This window comes from Salvelinus namaycush, chromosome 29, assembly GCF_016432855.1.
Source record: "Salvelinus namaycush isolate Seneca chromosome 29, SaNama_1.0, whole genome shotgun sequence".
Classification (NCBI taxonomy): domain Eukaryota; kingdom Metazoa; phylum Chordata; class Actinopteri; order Salmoniformes; family Salmonidae; genus Salvelinus; species Salvelinus namaycush.
The window spans coordinates 14,501,164-14,517,282 of record NC_052335.1 but is presented as its reverse complement, the minus strand read 5'-3'; the positions used below and the strand labels follow the sequence as shown (position 1 = coordinate 14,517,282).

Here is a 16,119-nt window from a genome sequence, read left to right as displayed (position 1 = left end):
AACTCTGCGGCCTGCTGCTTGTGGACAGCAAACTAGATGGAAATAGATGCTAAATATACTTTTGTATTATTGGGGTTATGTTTGTGCACACGTGTGTGTCTGGGCCTATTTTTACTTCCCATATTCATACCTGTGTGCTAATTCTTTGTCTTTCTATTCTGTGTGTATGTGCGTGTGAACCTGTGTGCTTTTGTTTGTGTGTGTTTGTTGGCGTGCGTGTGTGTCACCCTCAGATCCGGAACAAGCTGAACCAGGATCAGAACAGTAAGCTGCAGCAGCAGAAGGATCTGCTCAACAAACGCAACATGGAGGTGACCCTCATGGACAAGCGCATCGGAGAGCTGCGGGAGCGCCTCTATAAGAAAAAAGCTGAGGCACGTCAAAAAGAGAACTTACCTGTAAGGCTAGGAACGGACAATGCACAAACAAACTCACATTAAGGAAAACACACACAGCAAACTTATGCATTAATATAGCCTCTTACAATAAAAACCTGGGCTAGGAATGCACAGCACGGACACAAACACTCTCCTACCCACCTGTCATATGTATGGGTAAGCTCACTTCTGTTGGCTCTTTTGGGACATTTAAAAGCTGGTAAAGTGCCAATCTGTTTGCTATCAGCATCATGCCAACTCCCTGTCTCATTGCCAATGCCTAAGCAGTTGGCAAGAGAGCAGAAACAGATTAGAACCCAGGATAGTGTATTCCCTTAAACAGAACAGAATACAAGAAAATAATAACAAGACTCAATACACATCAATACACACACTTACGATGGGGTCCAATACTTCATATTGATACTAACCCTAATCTCTCCTTCCATCTTCCCTTTCTCTGTGGTCCCCCCTCGCTTTCCCCATCCTTTTTTCTGTGGTCCCCTCTCGCTCCCCTCCCTCCACACAACGCTTTCTCTCTGTGGTCCCCTCTTTCTCCCTAAAGCTAAACAGGACCAACGGGCCTCCCTCTCCCCAGCCGGCCCCAGGGACTCTGGGCCGGGTGGCAGCCGTGGGGCCCTACATTCAGGTCCCTCTGCCGGGTAGACAAGAGGGAGGCTACACTGGACCCCCCGAACCTATGAAACCCCAGACACTGGGTGTCAACGCCCCAGCCAATCATGCCCGCTCCAAATCAGGTTGGTCTACCTTGCCATCATGGACTCTCTTCACCCGGTATGGTATAGGGTGTAGTTGCCCCAAGATGCTGATCTTGAGTCAGTTTTACATTATTCCCACTAATGCTTAAGGTTAGGATTGGGGCACCATGGAGCACTCTGTGTGGTTGGTTTTCCAATAACCTGACATATTACTCAACTGTCTTTGTTGCTCTCTCATGCTTTCTCCTATGATTCAATCTCTTTTTCTCAACTTTTATCTGTCTTCACGTTTGTACTCTTTCTGTCTTTGGCTCTACTTCAAGACAGCCATACTGACTTGACAATGGATGTATTTGATAGTGGTTGAGAGGGACACGTGAAGACTAATTATTGAGCTTCCTAGCCACTCGTGAACAACTGTAGTCCTCATGTTTTCCCCCAGCAACACAATTGGTGAATTCACGTCACCAGGCATGCATGGTTTAGAACAGGTACTGATTTAAAATACCAAAAACCAGCAAACACAGAGTGCTGCATCCCTGGTCCAAGTCCTTATCAGACAGTTAGAACTACACATTTGCATGGTAATTTCCCCTGTAAATCTGATACAATATTTCTACTGAATGTCATGGATATAGCAGGATCTTTGTTTTAACTTATGTGATCTGTTAAATATTTTATTTTGTTTTACCATTAAACTGCATCCAAAAATCTGATGGGGGAGCATAATTTAACACTACAAAGGATACTTTTCATCTGGCTTGAATATTTAAACTTTGGCCAGAGCAGGCAGTATCCATCAGGAGGCCGAAGAACAGCCTCCCAGTCTCAAATCCTCTGGTTCCCCATGATCACCATCGCCAGTGATCCTGAAGCCCATATCTCTCTCCTTACAGGCTTTACAGTTGATACTCCTTCATTACTTTTTTTTCTTTCTATCTCTCTCCTCCTCTAACCTTCTTGTCTCCCCTTTTTTACTCTGTGGTGTATCCTGTGTTTCCCTCTCCCGTCCCGTGCTGTGGTGTCCTGTGATTGTCTTTGTTCCACTGGGGGGGTGAAACCCCTACTCCTATCCCTATCTACCACGTTCGTCCAGGGGCGGACACAGTGCGAAAGCCCCTCGGCCCGTGGAAGGTGTCTGATTTAGACATCATGGTGGACCCACTGCCCCCTTCCCCTCCGGAGGCGCGCTCGGGTGGCTCGGACGGCATGTCCCGTGAGTGTGGCAGGTTGCGTAGGTGTAGGGTGAAGTAGTCCCTAGACACTGATCCTGGATAGGATTGGAGGAGGGGATGCTGGTTCTAGATCTGTACCAAGGGGAAACTTCACCCTGGAGCGGTTGTCAAGCGGGAGGGACGGACGGCCCTTTGAACCTTACCTCTGCAGTAGTGGGCAGGATCTTCAGCATGTGACTTAGACACTGGCCTTTACACATTCGGAAACTCTAGCTCGTAATGTCAAGTTTGATTTTTTTAAGGACACTTAAAACTCTCTTGCTAGCCTGGTGAAACCATCCTGATTGCTACACTCACTATTCTGTATCATACATAATGTGAGCTATCACATTTATAAAGTCATGAGTTACACAACACATAATATAACAATATTTTAATATTTACAGAAAGTGCTCCATCTTGAAAACGTAACTGTTGAGGGACCTAATATAAGAAATAAATGTTTTTTGGAGTGGTTCCTCAGAAAAAGAAATACCATAAACATAGTAGGCTATTCAATAGACCTGCTGGGCTACACACTTAGTTACACAAACAAACCGAGGACGATAGGCTAATACGACATACAGTTGAAGTCAGAAGTTTACATACACTTAGGTTGGAGTCATTAAAACTCGTTTTTCAACCACTCCACAAATTTCTTGTTAACAAACTATAGTTTTGGCAAGTCGGTTAGGACATCTACTTTGTGCATGACACAAGTCATTTTTCAAACAACTGTTTACAGACAGATTATTTCACTTACAATTCACTGTATCACAATTCCAGTGGGTCAGAGGTTGACATACACGAAGTTGACTGTGCCCTTAACTTCTCTGGGATAGGTGGGACGGTAGCGTTCCACTTGGCCAAAATCCAGAAAAAATGTAGCTTGGCAAATTCAAATATATTACTATAAAAATCAATCTTTCATGAAATCATAAATGAAAGACACCAAATCAAAGCTACACATGTTGTGAATCCAGCCAACATGTCTGATTTCAAAAAGGATTTACAGAGAAAGCACACCAAACAATTATGTTAGCTCAGTACATAGCCATTTTCACAGCAAAATATAGTAGTCACAAAAAGCAGAAATAAAGATAAAATTAATCACTAACCTTTGATGATCTTCATCAGATGACACTCATAGGACATCATGTTACACAATACATTTATGTTTTGTTCGATAATGTGCATATTTATATCCACAAATCTCGGTTTACATTGGCGCCATGTTCAGAAATGCCTCCAAAATATCCGGAGTAATTGCAGAGAGTCACGTCATAACAGATACTCATCATAAACTTTGAAAGATACATGTTTTACACAATTAAAGATACACTTGTTCTTAATGCAACCGCTGTGTCAGATTTTTTTTTTAAATTACGTAAAAAGCACACCATGTTATGTCACCGTCTGAGATGGCGCTCAGATTTAACAACCTTTCTCCGCCATGTTGGAGTCAACAGAAATACGAAATTACATCATAAATATTCCCTTACCTTTGATTATGTTCATCAGAATGCACTGCCAGGAATCCTAGTTCCAAAATAAATAGTTGTTTTGTTCGATAATGTCCATTACTTATGTCCAATTAGCTACTTTTGCTAGCATGTGTAGTACACGTGTCCAAACGTCGGACGAAAACTTCAATTACAAGTCGAATAAACTGGTCAAACTTAGTAGAGAATCAATCTTCAGGATGTTGTTATCATTTATATCCAATAAGGTTCCAACCGGATAATTATTTTCAGTCTCTAAGTAATGGAACGCATGGCGATATCATGAGGAAAGCGCGTGACCAAGAACTGGCAATCTGCCAGGCCAATGACTGAAACACCTCCCATCCGGCCCCACATCACACTAGAGTTCAGCGTTCTACAGACTGTTTGACATCTAGTGGAAGGCGTAGGAAGTGCAAACAGATCCATATATTACAGGGAATTGAATAGGCGATGACTTTAACATCGACCAGTCTCAGAATTCTCACTTCCTGTTTGGATTTTTTCGCAGGTTTTTGCCTGCCATATGAGTTCTGTTATACTCAGACATCATTCAAACAGTTTTAGAAACTTCAGAGTGTTTTCTATCCAATAGTAATAATAATATGCATATACACTGCTCAAAAAAATAAAGGGAACACTAAAATAACACAGCCTAGATCTGAATGAATGAAATATTCTTATGAAATACTTTTTTCTTTACATAGTTGAATGTGCTGACAACGAAATCACACAAAAATGATCAATGGAAATCAAATTTATCAACCCATGGAGGTCTGGATTTGGAGTCACACTCAAAATTAAAGAGGAAAACCACACTACAGGCTGATCCAACTTTGATTTAATGTCCTTAAAACAAGTCAAAATGAGGCTCAGTAGTGTGTGTGGCCTCCACGTGCCTGTATGACCTCCCTACAATGCCTGGGCATGCTCCTGATGAGGTGGCGGATGGTCTCCTGAGGGATCTCCTCCCAGACCTGGACTTAAGCATCCGCCAACTCCTGGACAGTCTGTGGTGCAACGTGGCGTTGGTGGATGGAGCGAGACATGATGTCCCAGATGTGCTCAATTGGATTCAGGTCTGGGGAACGGGCGGGCCAGTCCATAGCATCAATGCCTTCCTCTTGCAGGAACTGCTGACACACTCCAGCCACATGAGGTCTAGCATTGTCTTGCATTAGGAGGAACCCAGGGCCAACCGCACCAGCATATGGTCTCACAAGGGGTCTGAGGATCTCATCTCGGTACCTAATGGCAGTCAGGCTACCTCTGGCGAGCACATGGAGGGCTGTGCGGCCCCCCAAAGAAATGCCACCCCACACCATGACTGACCCACCGCCAAACCGGTCATGCTGGAGGATGTTGCAGGCAGCAGAACGTTCTCCACGGCGTCTCCAGACTCTGTCACGTCTGTCACATGTGCTCATGTGCTCAGTGTGAACCTGCTTTCATCTGTGAAGAGCACAGGGCGCCAGTGGCGAATTTGCCAATCTTGGTGTTCTCTGGCAAATGCCAAACGTCCTGCACGGTGTTGGGCTGTAAGCACAACCCCCACCTGTGGACATCGGGCCCTCATACCACCCTCATGGAGTCTGTTTCTGACCGTTTGAGTAGACACATGCACATTTGTGGCCTGCTGGAGGTCATTTTGCAGGGCTCTGGCAGTGCTCCACCTGCTCCTCCTTGCACAAAGGCGAAGGTAGCGGTCCTGCTGCTGGGTTGTTGCCCTCCTACGGCCTCCTCCACGTCTCCTGATGTACTGGCCTGTCTCCTGGTAGCGCCTCCATGCTCTGGACAATACGCTGACAGACACAGCAAACCTTCTTGCCACTACTCGCATTGATGTGCCATCCTGGATGAGCTGCACTACCTGAGCCACTTGTGTGGGTTGTAGACTCCGTCTCATGCTACCACTAGAGTGAAAGCACTGCCAGCTTTCAAAAGTGACCAAAACATCAGCCAGGAAGCATGAGAAGTGGTCTGTGGTCACCACCTGCAGAACCACTCCTTTATTGGGGGTGTCTTGCTAATTGCCTATAATTTCCACCTTTTGTCTATTCCATTTGCACAACAGCATGTGACATTTATTGTGTGATTGACTTGGAGTTACATTGTGTTGTTTAAGTGTTCCCTTTATTTTTTTGAGCAGTGTATTAGCATCTGGGACAGAGTAGGAGGCAGTTCACTATGGGCACGCAATTCATCCAAAAGTGAAAATGATGCCCCCTATCACAAAGAAGTTAACTTCTTTGGGCTGCAAGCCCTACGTCGGGCTCAATATGACAACAGCCAGTCCAAGTGCAGGGCGCGAAATTCAAAATATATTTGCTGTCCAATACAGCAAATGAAAGATAAACATCTTGTGAATCCAGCCAACATATCCGATTTTTTAAAAATGTTTTACAGTGAAAACACCACTTATATTTATGTTAGCTCACCACCAAATACAAAAAAGCACAGACATTTTTTTCACAGCACAGGTAGCTTGCACAAAACCGACCAAATAGAGATAGAATTAGTCACTAACCAAGAAACAACTTCATCAGATGACAGTCTTATAACATGTTATACAATAAATCTATGTTTTGTTCGAAAAATGTGCATATTTCAGGTATAAATCATAGTTTACATTGCAGCTACAATCAGAAATTGCACCGAAAGCAGACAGAATAATTACAGACACCAACGCCAAATACCTAAATACTCATCATAAAACATTTCTGAAAAATACATAGTGTACAGCAAATGAAAGACAGGCATCTTGTGATTCCAGCCAATATTTCCGATTCTTTAAGTGTTTTACAGCGAAAACACAATATAGCATTATATTAGCTTACCACAATAGCCAAAAACACAACCCATTTATCAGCAGCAAAAGTTAGCGATCGCAAAAAAACAGCAAAAGATATATAATTTTTCACTAACCTGGACAAACTTCATCAGATGACAGTCCTATAACATCAGGTTATACAATACACTTATGTTTTGTTCGAAAATGTGCATATTTAGAGCTGAAATCCGTGGTTATACATTGTGAAAACGTAGCAACTATTTTCCAGAATCTCCGGATATATTTCTGACACTCACCTATTCTGACCAAATAACTAATCATAAACTTTACTAGAAAATACATGTTGTACAGCAAATGATAGATACACGAGTTCTTAATGCAATCGCCGTGTTAGAATTCTAAAAATAACTTTAGTACGACATGCAGCTTACGTTATAGCGAGACAGCGCCCAAAATAAGAGCGGAATATACGTCTAAACATTTTCGACAGAAATACAAAATAACATCATAAATGGGTCCTACTTTTGTTGAGCTTCCATCAGAATCTTGCACAAGGGGTCCTTTGTCCAGAACAATCGTTGTTTGGTTTTAGAATGTCCTTTTTCCCTCTCGAATTAGCAACCAAAACTAGCCAAGTGGCACGAAGCTGTCCATCATCAACAAACGCAGAGAACGGAACACGCCAAAACTCCCGATAAAATTTCAATAATCTGATAAAACTATATTGAAAAAACATACTTTACGATGATATTATCACATTTATCAAATAAAATCAAAGCCGGAGATATTAGCCGTCTATAATGAAAGCTTTTCAGAACGCAATGCAGAGCTCCTTCCCGCGCCTTGCTAAACAGAGGAAATTGGGGTCATGTCATTCCAAGATCTCTCTTTTGACCTCAGATAGAGTTATACACTCCATTTCACCTCTCACTGTCTATTGACATCTAGTGGAAGGCGTATAAAGTGCATGTATACTAATAGATTTCAAGCAAATGAATAAGGAGGCCCTGGAACAGAGCCTCGATTTCAGATTTTTCACTTTCTGACAGGAAGTTTGCTGCAAAATGAGTTCTGTTTTACTCACAGATATAATTCAAACGGTTTTAGAAACTTGAGAGTGTTTTCTATCCAATAGTAATAATAATATGCATATTGTACGAGCAAGAATTGAGTACGAGGCCATTTGAAATGGGCACCTTTCATCCAAGCTACTCAATACTGCCCCTGCAGCCATAAGAAGTTAAACAGCTTGGAAAATTCCAGAAAATAATGTCATGGCTTTAGAAGCTTCTGATAGGCTAATTGACATAATTTGAGTCAATTGGAGGTGTACAAAAGTACCTATATCCACAGTAAAACGAGTCCTATATCGACATAACCTGAAAGGCCGCTCAGCAAGGAAGAAGCAACTGCTCCTAAACGCCATTAAAAGCTAGACTACGGTTTGCAACTGCGCATGGGGACAAAGATTGTACTTTTTGGATAAATGTTCTCTGGTCTGATGAAACTAAAACTGTTTGGCCATAATGACAATCGTTATGTTTGGAGGAGAAAGGGGGAGGCTTGCAGGCCGAAGAACACCATCCCAACCGTGAAGCACGGGGGTGGCAGCATCATGTTGTGGGGGTGCTTTGCTGCAGGAAGGACTGGTGCACTTCACAAAATAGATGGCATCATGAGGCAGGAAAATTATGTGGATATATTGAAGCAACATCTCAAGACATCCGTCAGGAAGTTAAAGCTTGGTTGCAAATGGGTCTTCCAAATGGACAATGACCCCAAGCATACTTCCAAAGTTGTGGCAAAATGGCTTATGGACAACAAAGTCAAGGTATTGGAGTGGTCATCACAAAGCCCTAACCTCAATCCCATAGAAAATGTGTGGGCAGAACTGAAAAAGTGTGTGCGAGCAAGGAGGCCTACAAACCTGACTCAGTTACACCAGCTCTGTCAGGAGGAATGGGCGAAAAAATTCACCCAACTTATTGTGGGAGGCTACCCAAAACGTTTGACCCAAGTTAAACAATTTAAAGGCAATGCTGCCAAATATTAATTGAGTGTATGTAAACTTCTGACCGACTGGGAATGTGATGAAAGAAATAAAAGCTGAAATAATTCTCTACTATTATTCTGACATTTCACATTCTTAAAATAAAGTGGTGATCCTAACTGACCTAAAACAGGGATTATTTACTAGGATTAAATGTCAGGAATTGTGAAAAACTGAGTTTAATTGTATTTGGCTAAGGTGTATGTAAACTTCCGACTTCAACTGTAAAATAAACTAGTCAAAACTTAAACGGTGCAGCTCTCCATGGTGCTGGCTAGCAGGTGTATTTTACTTTTGATGAGGCGGCAAGTTGAATATCTTGACAATTTATCAACAGTCTACTACTGAACATAATACTGTTTTTTTGTTTTTTGTTAAGTGATCCTATTACAGTCACAGCTCACAAATGTGGCGCACACTCAGACACATGGACAACTAGAACCATTCCTATTACAGCAATCAATATTACCCTGCAAGGGCTGTTGTCTGTGTAGACTTGTATCTAACAGTAATACCTGATTCTACCTCATGCTCCTATTAAGTTAACAACAGATATAAGATCATGTTTAATTAAGCAACTGTGGAATCACTATTAAAATAACTAAAAAGTCATCCTATCACATTACACAGGGGTGTGGATTGTTCAAGAACACCACTCTCTGACCATTTGGTGCTAATGCAAACAAAAAAAGAACCTTGAAAAATGTTTGGTGTGAGTGCTTTCAAAGATGTTAGACAGCAAAGCACTGCTGATCCTGAGCGAGCGCAATTAGCTACTCTGGGAAGGTTCACTGCGCTCCTCCGCTCTCCATACCTGGATCAATGGCGTCAAATTTACCTCTGAAGCCAGCTCAGTAAATTTGAGCTTTGATCTTTGACCATTCCATAACCCACCTAACCATTTCCCTCTCGAGTAGCAGTGATAGAGCATTCAAATAGTAATCCCACTAATTAAACTTTAATCTGTCAATTTTGCACTGCGATAGACTAGTGTCCTTTCCAGGGGGTGTACTTGTACATCAAGCTGCCTCACATTACAGAAACAGAAGATATGAGCCGTTCGGCCTAAGGCTTGTGCAAGGTTACTTACTTTACTTACTATCTAAGTAAAATGTTAAACCAGAATATAAAATGTGCCATTTTATTTTTGACTTAATGAGCTAGACATACTGAGTCTGACTTTAAGACATGTATGTTTAAAATGGTCACAATTAGACTGGCTGACAAGAATATGTATATTCAACTATCTTTAGCGCTTCCTAAAATTTATGGTTTAAGAATTTGGATTAATGAATACTGCTGTTCTCCAGCTTTTAGAATTACAAAATGTAATTTGATTACTTTTATAACAACAAAGTTTGACTAAATTAGCATTTTCAGTTTCAAAGTTGAGCATATGAAGGGCAAGTTCCTACTTTAATTGAATGGCACCAGTTGTGTGGAAGAAGCTACATTTGAAAGTTTGGTGGAAATTGGGGGATGACAGGAGAGACAAAACGGCTTAACATCACGGTCGTAATTATTAGTGTACACCATAGCGAAACGTTTTGCAACTGAAAACCAAAACAAGCTTTTCTTATTGGACAAATTTGAATACGACCCGGGGGCCTTTGAATCCCACTCTTCAGGGGGATTTTCAAATCATGATACAGTGCATTCGGAAAGTATTCAGACCCCTTGACTTTTCCCACATTTTGTTATGCTACAGCCTTATTCTAATTCATTTTTTCCCTCATCAATCTACACACAATACCCCATAATGACAAAGCAAAAACAGGTTTTTTGCAAATGTATAAAAATTTTAAATAAGTATTCAGACCATTGGCTATGAGACTTGTATTTGCGCTCAGGTGTATCCTGTTACCATTGATCATCCTTGATGTTTCTACAACTTGATTGGTTTCCATCGTGGTTAATTCAGTTGATTGGACATGATTTGAAAAGGCACATACCTGTCTATATATGGTCCCAAAGTTTTTAGAGCAAAAATCAAGCCATGAGGGCGAAGGAATTGTCCGTAGAGCTCCGAGACAGGATTGTGTCGAGGCACAGATCTGGGGAAGGGTACTACAAAAAGTCTGCAGCATTGACGGTCCCCAAGAATGCAGTGGCCTCCATTCTTAAATGAAAGAAGTTTGAAACCACCAAGACTCTTCCTAGAGCTGGCCACCCAGCTAAACTGAGCAATCTGACAGTTCCTCTGTGGAGATGGGAGAACCTTCCAGAAGGACAGCTGTCTCTGCAGCACTCCACCAATCAGGCCTTTATGGTAGAGTGGCCAGACGAAAGACACTCCTCAGTAAAAGTCACATGACAGCCCGCTTGGAGTTTTCCAAAAGGCACCTGACCATGAGAAACAAGATTCTCTGGTCAGACAAAACCAAGATTGAACTAGTCCTGAATGCCAAGTGTCACGTCTGGAGGAAACCTTGCACCATCCCTACGGTGAAGCATGGTGTTGGCAGCATCATGCTGTGGGGATCCTTGATGAACACCTGCTCAGGACTTCAGACTGGGGCAAAGGTTCACCTTCCAACAGGACAACGACCCTAAGCACACAACCAAGACAACACAGGCGTGACTTCTGAACAAGTCTCTAAATGTCCTTGAGTGGCCCAGTCAGAGCCCAGACTTGAACCCAATCAAACGTCTCTGTAGAGACCTGAAAATAGCCTTGCAGTGACTCCCCCCATCCAACCTGACCGAACTTGAGAGGTTCTGCAGAGAAGAATGGGAGAAACTTGGCAGCTGTGCCAAGCTTGTAGCGTCATACCCAAGAAGACTCGAGGCAGTAATCACTGCCAATGGTGCTTCAACAAAGTACTGAGTAAAGGGTCTGAATACTAATAAATTGCTTATTACTTTTTTTTTTTCTACAAAAGTTTTTGCTTTGTCATGGAGTATTGAGGGAAACTATTTAATCCATTTTGGAATAAGGCTATAATTAACAAAATGTAAAGAAAGTCAAGGTCTGAATACATTCTGAATGCACTGTATTTCAGAAATGATTCATTGTTCTATATTTTTTTTTTGCATTTATTTGTCTCTTTCCCTCCCTCCCTCCCTTTTCCCTTTCCTAATCTTTGCTGACAGCATGATAGAGCATACTTGTGGCAAAATTTTCATAGTGCAAAAATTACTAAACGTCATAATCTGGCAGCATGATTTAATTTGAAACTTTCTTTTAACAATGTATAGGGAGGCAATTATTTGAGTGAACTGCATAATACATTAATAGTCACCTCTTTAACGTACATTGTTGAAGAAAAGTTTCAAATTAAATCACGCTGCATCATAATGAGGTTTATGGTATGTTTTAAACTTTGCACAATTCTTTTGCACTATGAAATTGTCACCATTAGTAAGTACACTACATAACCAAAAGTATGTGGACACCTTCTCGTCGAACTTCTCATTCCAAAATCATAGGCATTAATATGGCGTTGGACCCCTTTGCTGTAATAACAGCATCCACTCTTCTGGGAAGGCTTTCCACTAGATTTTGGAACATTGCTGCGGGGACTTGCTTCCATTCAGCCACCAGCATTAGTGAGGCTGGGTGCTGATGCTGGGTGATTAGACCTGGCTCGCAGTCTGTATTCCAATTCATCCTGAAGGTGTTCGATGGGGTTGAGGGCAGGGCTCTGCAGGCCAGTCAAGTTCTTCCACACAGATCTCGACAAACCATTTCTGTATGGACCTCGCTTTGTGCATGGGGGGCATTGTCATGTTGAGGGGCCTTCCCCAAACTGTTGACACAAATTTGGAAGCACAGAATTGTCTACAATGTCATTGTATGCTGTAGTGCTAACATTTCCCTTCACTGAAACTAAGGGGCCTAGCCCAAACCATGGAAAATAGCCCCAGACCATTATTCCTCCTCCACCACACTGTACAGTTGGAACTATGCATTGGGGCAGGTAGCGTTCTGCTGGCATTCGCCAAACCTAGATTTGTCCGTAAGTCTGCCAGATGGTGAAGCGCGTTTCCACTGCTCCAGACGGAGAGCTTTACACCACTCCAGCCAAAGCTTGGCATTGTGCATGGTGATCTTAGGCTTGTTCGATCTTAGGCTGTTCGGTCATGGAAACCCATTTCATGACGCTCCCGAGGAGCAGTTGTTGTGCTGACGTTGCTTCCAGAGGCAGTTTGGAACTGCCGAGGACAGACTTTTTTTATGCGCTACGCGCTTCAGCGCTCTGCAGTGTTGTTCTGTGAGCTTGTGTGGCCTACCACTTCGCGGCTGAGCCGTTGTTGCTCCTAGACGTTTCCACTTCACAATAACAGCACTTACTGTTGACCGGGGCAGCTTTAGCAGGACAGAAATTTGATGAACTGACTTGTTGGAAAGGTGGCATGCTATGGCTGTGCCACATTGAAAGTCACTGAGCTCTTCAGTAAGGCCATTCTACTGCCAATGTTTGTGTATGGGGATTCCATGGCTGTGTGCTTGATTTTATACACCTGTTAGCAGCGGATGTGGCTGGAATAGACAAATCTACTCATTTGAAAGGGTGTCCACATACACTATATATACACACAAAAGTATGTGCATTTGGATTCATGTCAGCAGTGTCAAACCATGCTTACTGTGTGAAACAGCAAGAAGTATTTTGTTCCTTGCCCCACCAACTAGTAACTGGTTTCCATTGAACAGGACCCTAAGTACGTCTCCCTTTCACCCAGCAACAGTGTCTGTACTCTGTAGCGTACCAGCTAGCTCTTGTTACGGTTCACCCATCTAAACGAACACTCTCCACACTACTGCATTTGCCTGCCCAGTGTAGCAGTATCATCTTTTACACTCACCCCATCATGGCAAACATTCATACCAGTATACTCCTTCCCAATCCTGGTCCGGGCAAAATGTGCATTTGGCTTCTCGGGACCAGGATTGGGAAACAATGATCTATACAGATGTGCTGTATCCCTATCTAGAGAGTTCTACAGCAGTCTCTGCTTTAACAAAATTCTCACAGGTAACTCTCTTAGACCACACTCAGCGTACCCCATTCTCCCCTCTCCACCCTTAGCTAATGACGCTGGCTGGCCCACCCTTGGCAAGGGCAATGCCTCTCTCAAGCCCCCCGACTGGCCGGAGTCTGGGCTGGACACGCAGGGAAAGATTCCCCCTCCGGGCTCCCCTGCTGCTACCGCAGCAGACAAGGTCAGTCATTGCTTTAACATTGTTTGTTGTTCGTAAAGCTTTAATAAAAATCATGAGTTGACGCACACCCAAAAATATTGGAGGGGTGCTGACTAACAGAATAGTAAATATCGAGTATCTTAGCTTTTTTAGTGTTGGGCCAACATTTGTTTTGTCCTCAAAACAACCCCTCGCAGCATGCAACATTTCCCCAAATAACTATAACAGTTGAAATAGTTGGGACAGCGCTTCATCCCAAATTAGTTTGGAGAGGTATTTGATGATATTGAATAATTGTTTGCCTCGACCAAGGTGCTGGACTCCAACAAGATGACAATCTCCTCCCCGGTGGTCCCTTCCAAGCCCCAGCCGCCTCCCTACGGCTCCCACCTAACTTCTGCCGGCTCCACCAGCTCTCTGGACCGCCGGCCAGGCCTGCTCCCCAACCCCCCCGGCCCTGTCTGGCCCCGTGTTCCCCCCTCCACCGGCTCCTCCTCCCAGCAGATCCAGCAGCGCATATCGGTGCCCCCCAGCCCGACCTTCCAGCCCAACTCACCTCTCTTCCCACCGGGTCTTCCCGGGGATCGACTTGACCCTGTCCTGGCCGTGGCGGTGCGCCCCTTCGTCCCAGACAGAGGCTCCCGGCCCCAGTCGCCGCGCAAGGGCCCAGCCACCATGAACTCCAGCTCCATCTACCACATGTACCTCCAGCAGGCGGCGCCCAAGAGCTACCCGCTCAAGCCTGCGCTCAAAGCAGGTACTAGCAGGGGCCGTTTGGGAGTGAATGAGTATGTTCCAAATCCAATTGTCTTTCGTTAGACCAGTGTGCACTTATTCACTTCCCTTCACTGATTTCAAAGGAAATGACTGGTATACAAATGATGGCGGAAACTCTCACTATCCTATGCCTCCACCAATCCAATGCTATTAGATTTGTGGGAAATAGAGAACGAGTGCACACTTCAGGAGAAACAAGATATTATTGGGACGCACACTTGTATGTTGTACCAGTACTATGCATCTTTTCTTCCTTGAGGAACTGATTTGGCAAGGTTGGTTAAGTGAAAGCAATATGGTGAACACCATCCTTTCACATACCCAATCACTTACAGATCATTGACAGGACAGAAAGGTTTGTTTTGGAAGTATTGGATCAGGTTGGTGTCTGGGTAAATGAAGGAGGGACAGGGAATGGGTGCAGGGGCTTAACTCAAAATCAAAGGAGACGGAAGTCTGTTTATATATTTTGCTATTGACTGAGACTTGCATGACAAGAGCAGTGCTGTGAATATTCTTGCTTTTGATTATTAATGCATTAACAGGTTTGAGTATCCAGTAATTCCTTATCATTAATTTATGAAAGCGAGTCAGCAAGCAAGTACGTTATTTGTATTTTCCAGGGTAGTACATCATTATTTGTTTTTTTCCCTCGTGTGTGTCCAGTGTACGGGAAGCCCGTTCTCCCCTCTGGCTCCACGCCGCCCTCCCCCCTGCCCTTTATGCTGACAGGAGGGCCCTTCCCCGGGTTCCAGGGGCCGGCCGGTGAGGACACTGGGGACAGAGAGGGCCCTGACATCGACGGGGCCCCGGATACCCCCCCGCCCAATGTGGAGAATATCCCGCGGCCCCTCAGCCCCACCAAACTCACCCCCATGGCCCACTCGCCCCTTCGCTACCAAAGCGACGCCGACCTGGAAACGCTGCGCAAGAAGCTGGCGAATGCCCCGCGGCCCCTCAAGAAGCGAAGCTCCATCACTGAGCCAGAGGGCCCAGCCGGGCCCAACATCCAGAAGCTGCTCTACCAGCGCTTCAATACCCTGGCTGGCGGCATGGAGGGTGGTGGCGCTGGAGCAGGGGGAGCCAGGGTGGGCGGCACGCCATTTTACCAGCCTGCCAACCCACCCGACTACCCCGGTGGCTCGTTGGCAGACGCCGACAACGGGAACCCGCCATGTGAGGACCCGCTCCCTCCCCCACCACCAGCCGTGGCAGAGGGGTCATCCTCAGAGCCCCTGCCACCGCCTGACGCCAATGACAACAAGCTGCTGCCCCCGCCACCGGCCCCCGAGGTGATCAGCCCCCCTGCCCCGGAGGCCTCGGAGGATACCAACAACAATAACCTAGGGGGAGTCTCGGTGGCCACCCTGCCTAGCCCTGTGCCTGAGGTCAGCTCTCCAGAGGAGGTTGCCACCACCCCCTCACAGCAAGTGGTGAGGCTTTCACAAAACACACACACAGCAACAGTATGCATGTTCATGTAGCAGCGGTGAGTTGGACTCTTGGTTTAATGGTTAAGATGTTGGTTTCCGGAGCAGGGGGT

General features: G+C 44.4%; 1 protein-coding gene across 3 annotated transcripts in view; it reads left to right on the top strand.

The window, feature by feature from the left end:
• Window positions 1-16,119, top strand: part of ppp1r13bb (protein phosphatase 1, regulatory subunit 13Bb) — an 89,820-nt gene that overhangs the window by 63,885 nt on the left and 9,816 nt on the right. For 2 of the 3 annotated variants that reach the window (XM_038968182.1, XM_038968184.1), the window contains exons 9-13: window positions 234-398; window positions 943-1,135; window positions 13,687-13,820; window positions 14,112-14,556; window positions 15,243-16,009. In XM_038968182.1, coding sequence (XP_038824110.1) covers window positions 234-398; window positions 943-1,135; window positions 13,687-13,820; window positions 14,112-14,556; window positions 15,243-16,009 — 1,704 coding nt within the window. The remainder of the gene's footprint in view (window positions 1-233; window positions 399-942; window positions 1,136-13,686; window positions 13,821-14,111; window positions 14,557-15,242; window positions 16,010-16,119) is intronic. The other variant, XM_038968183.1, reaches the window with a different exon arrangement.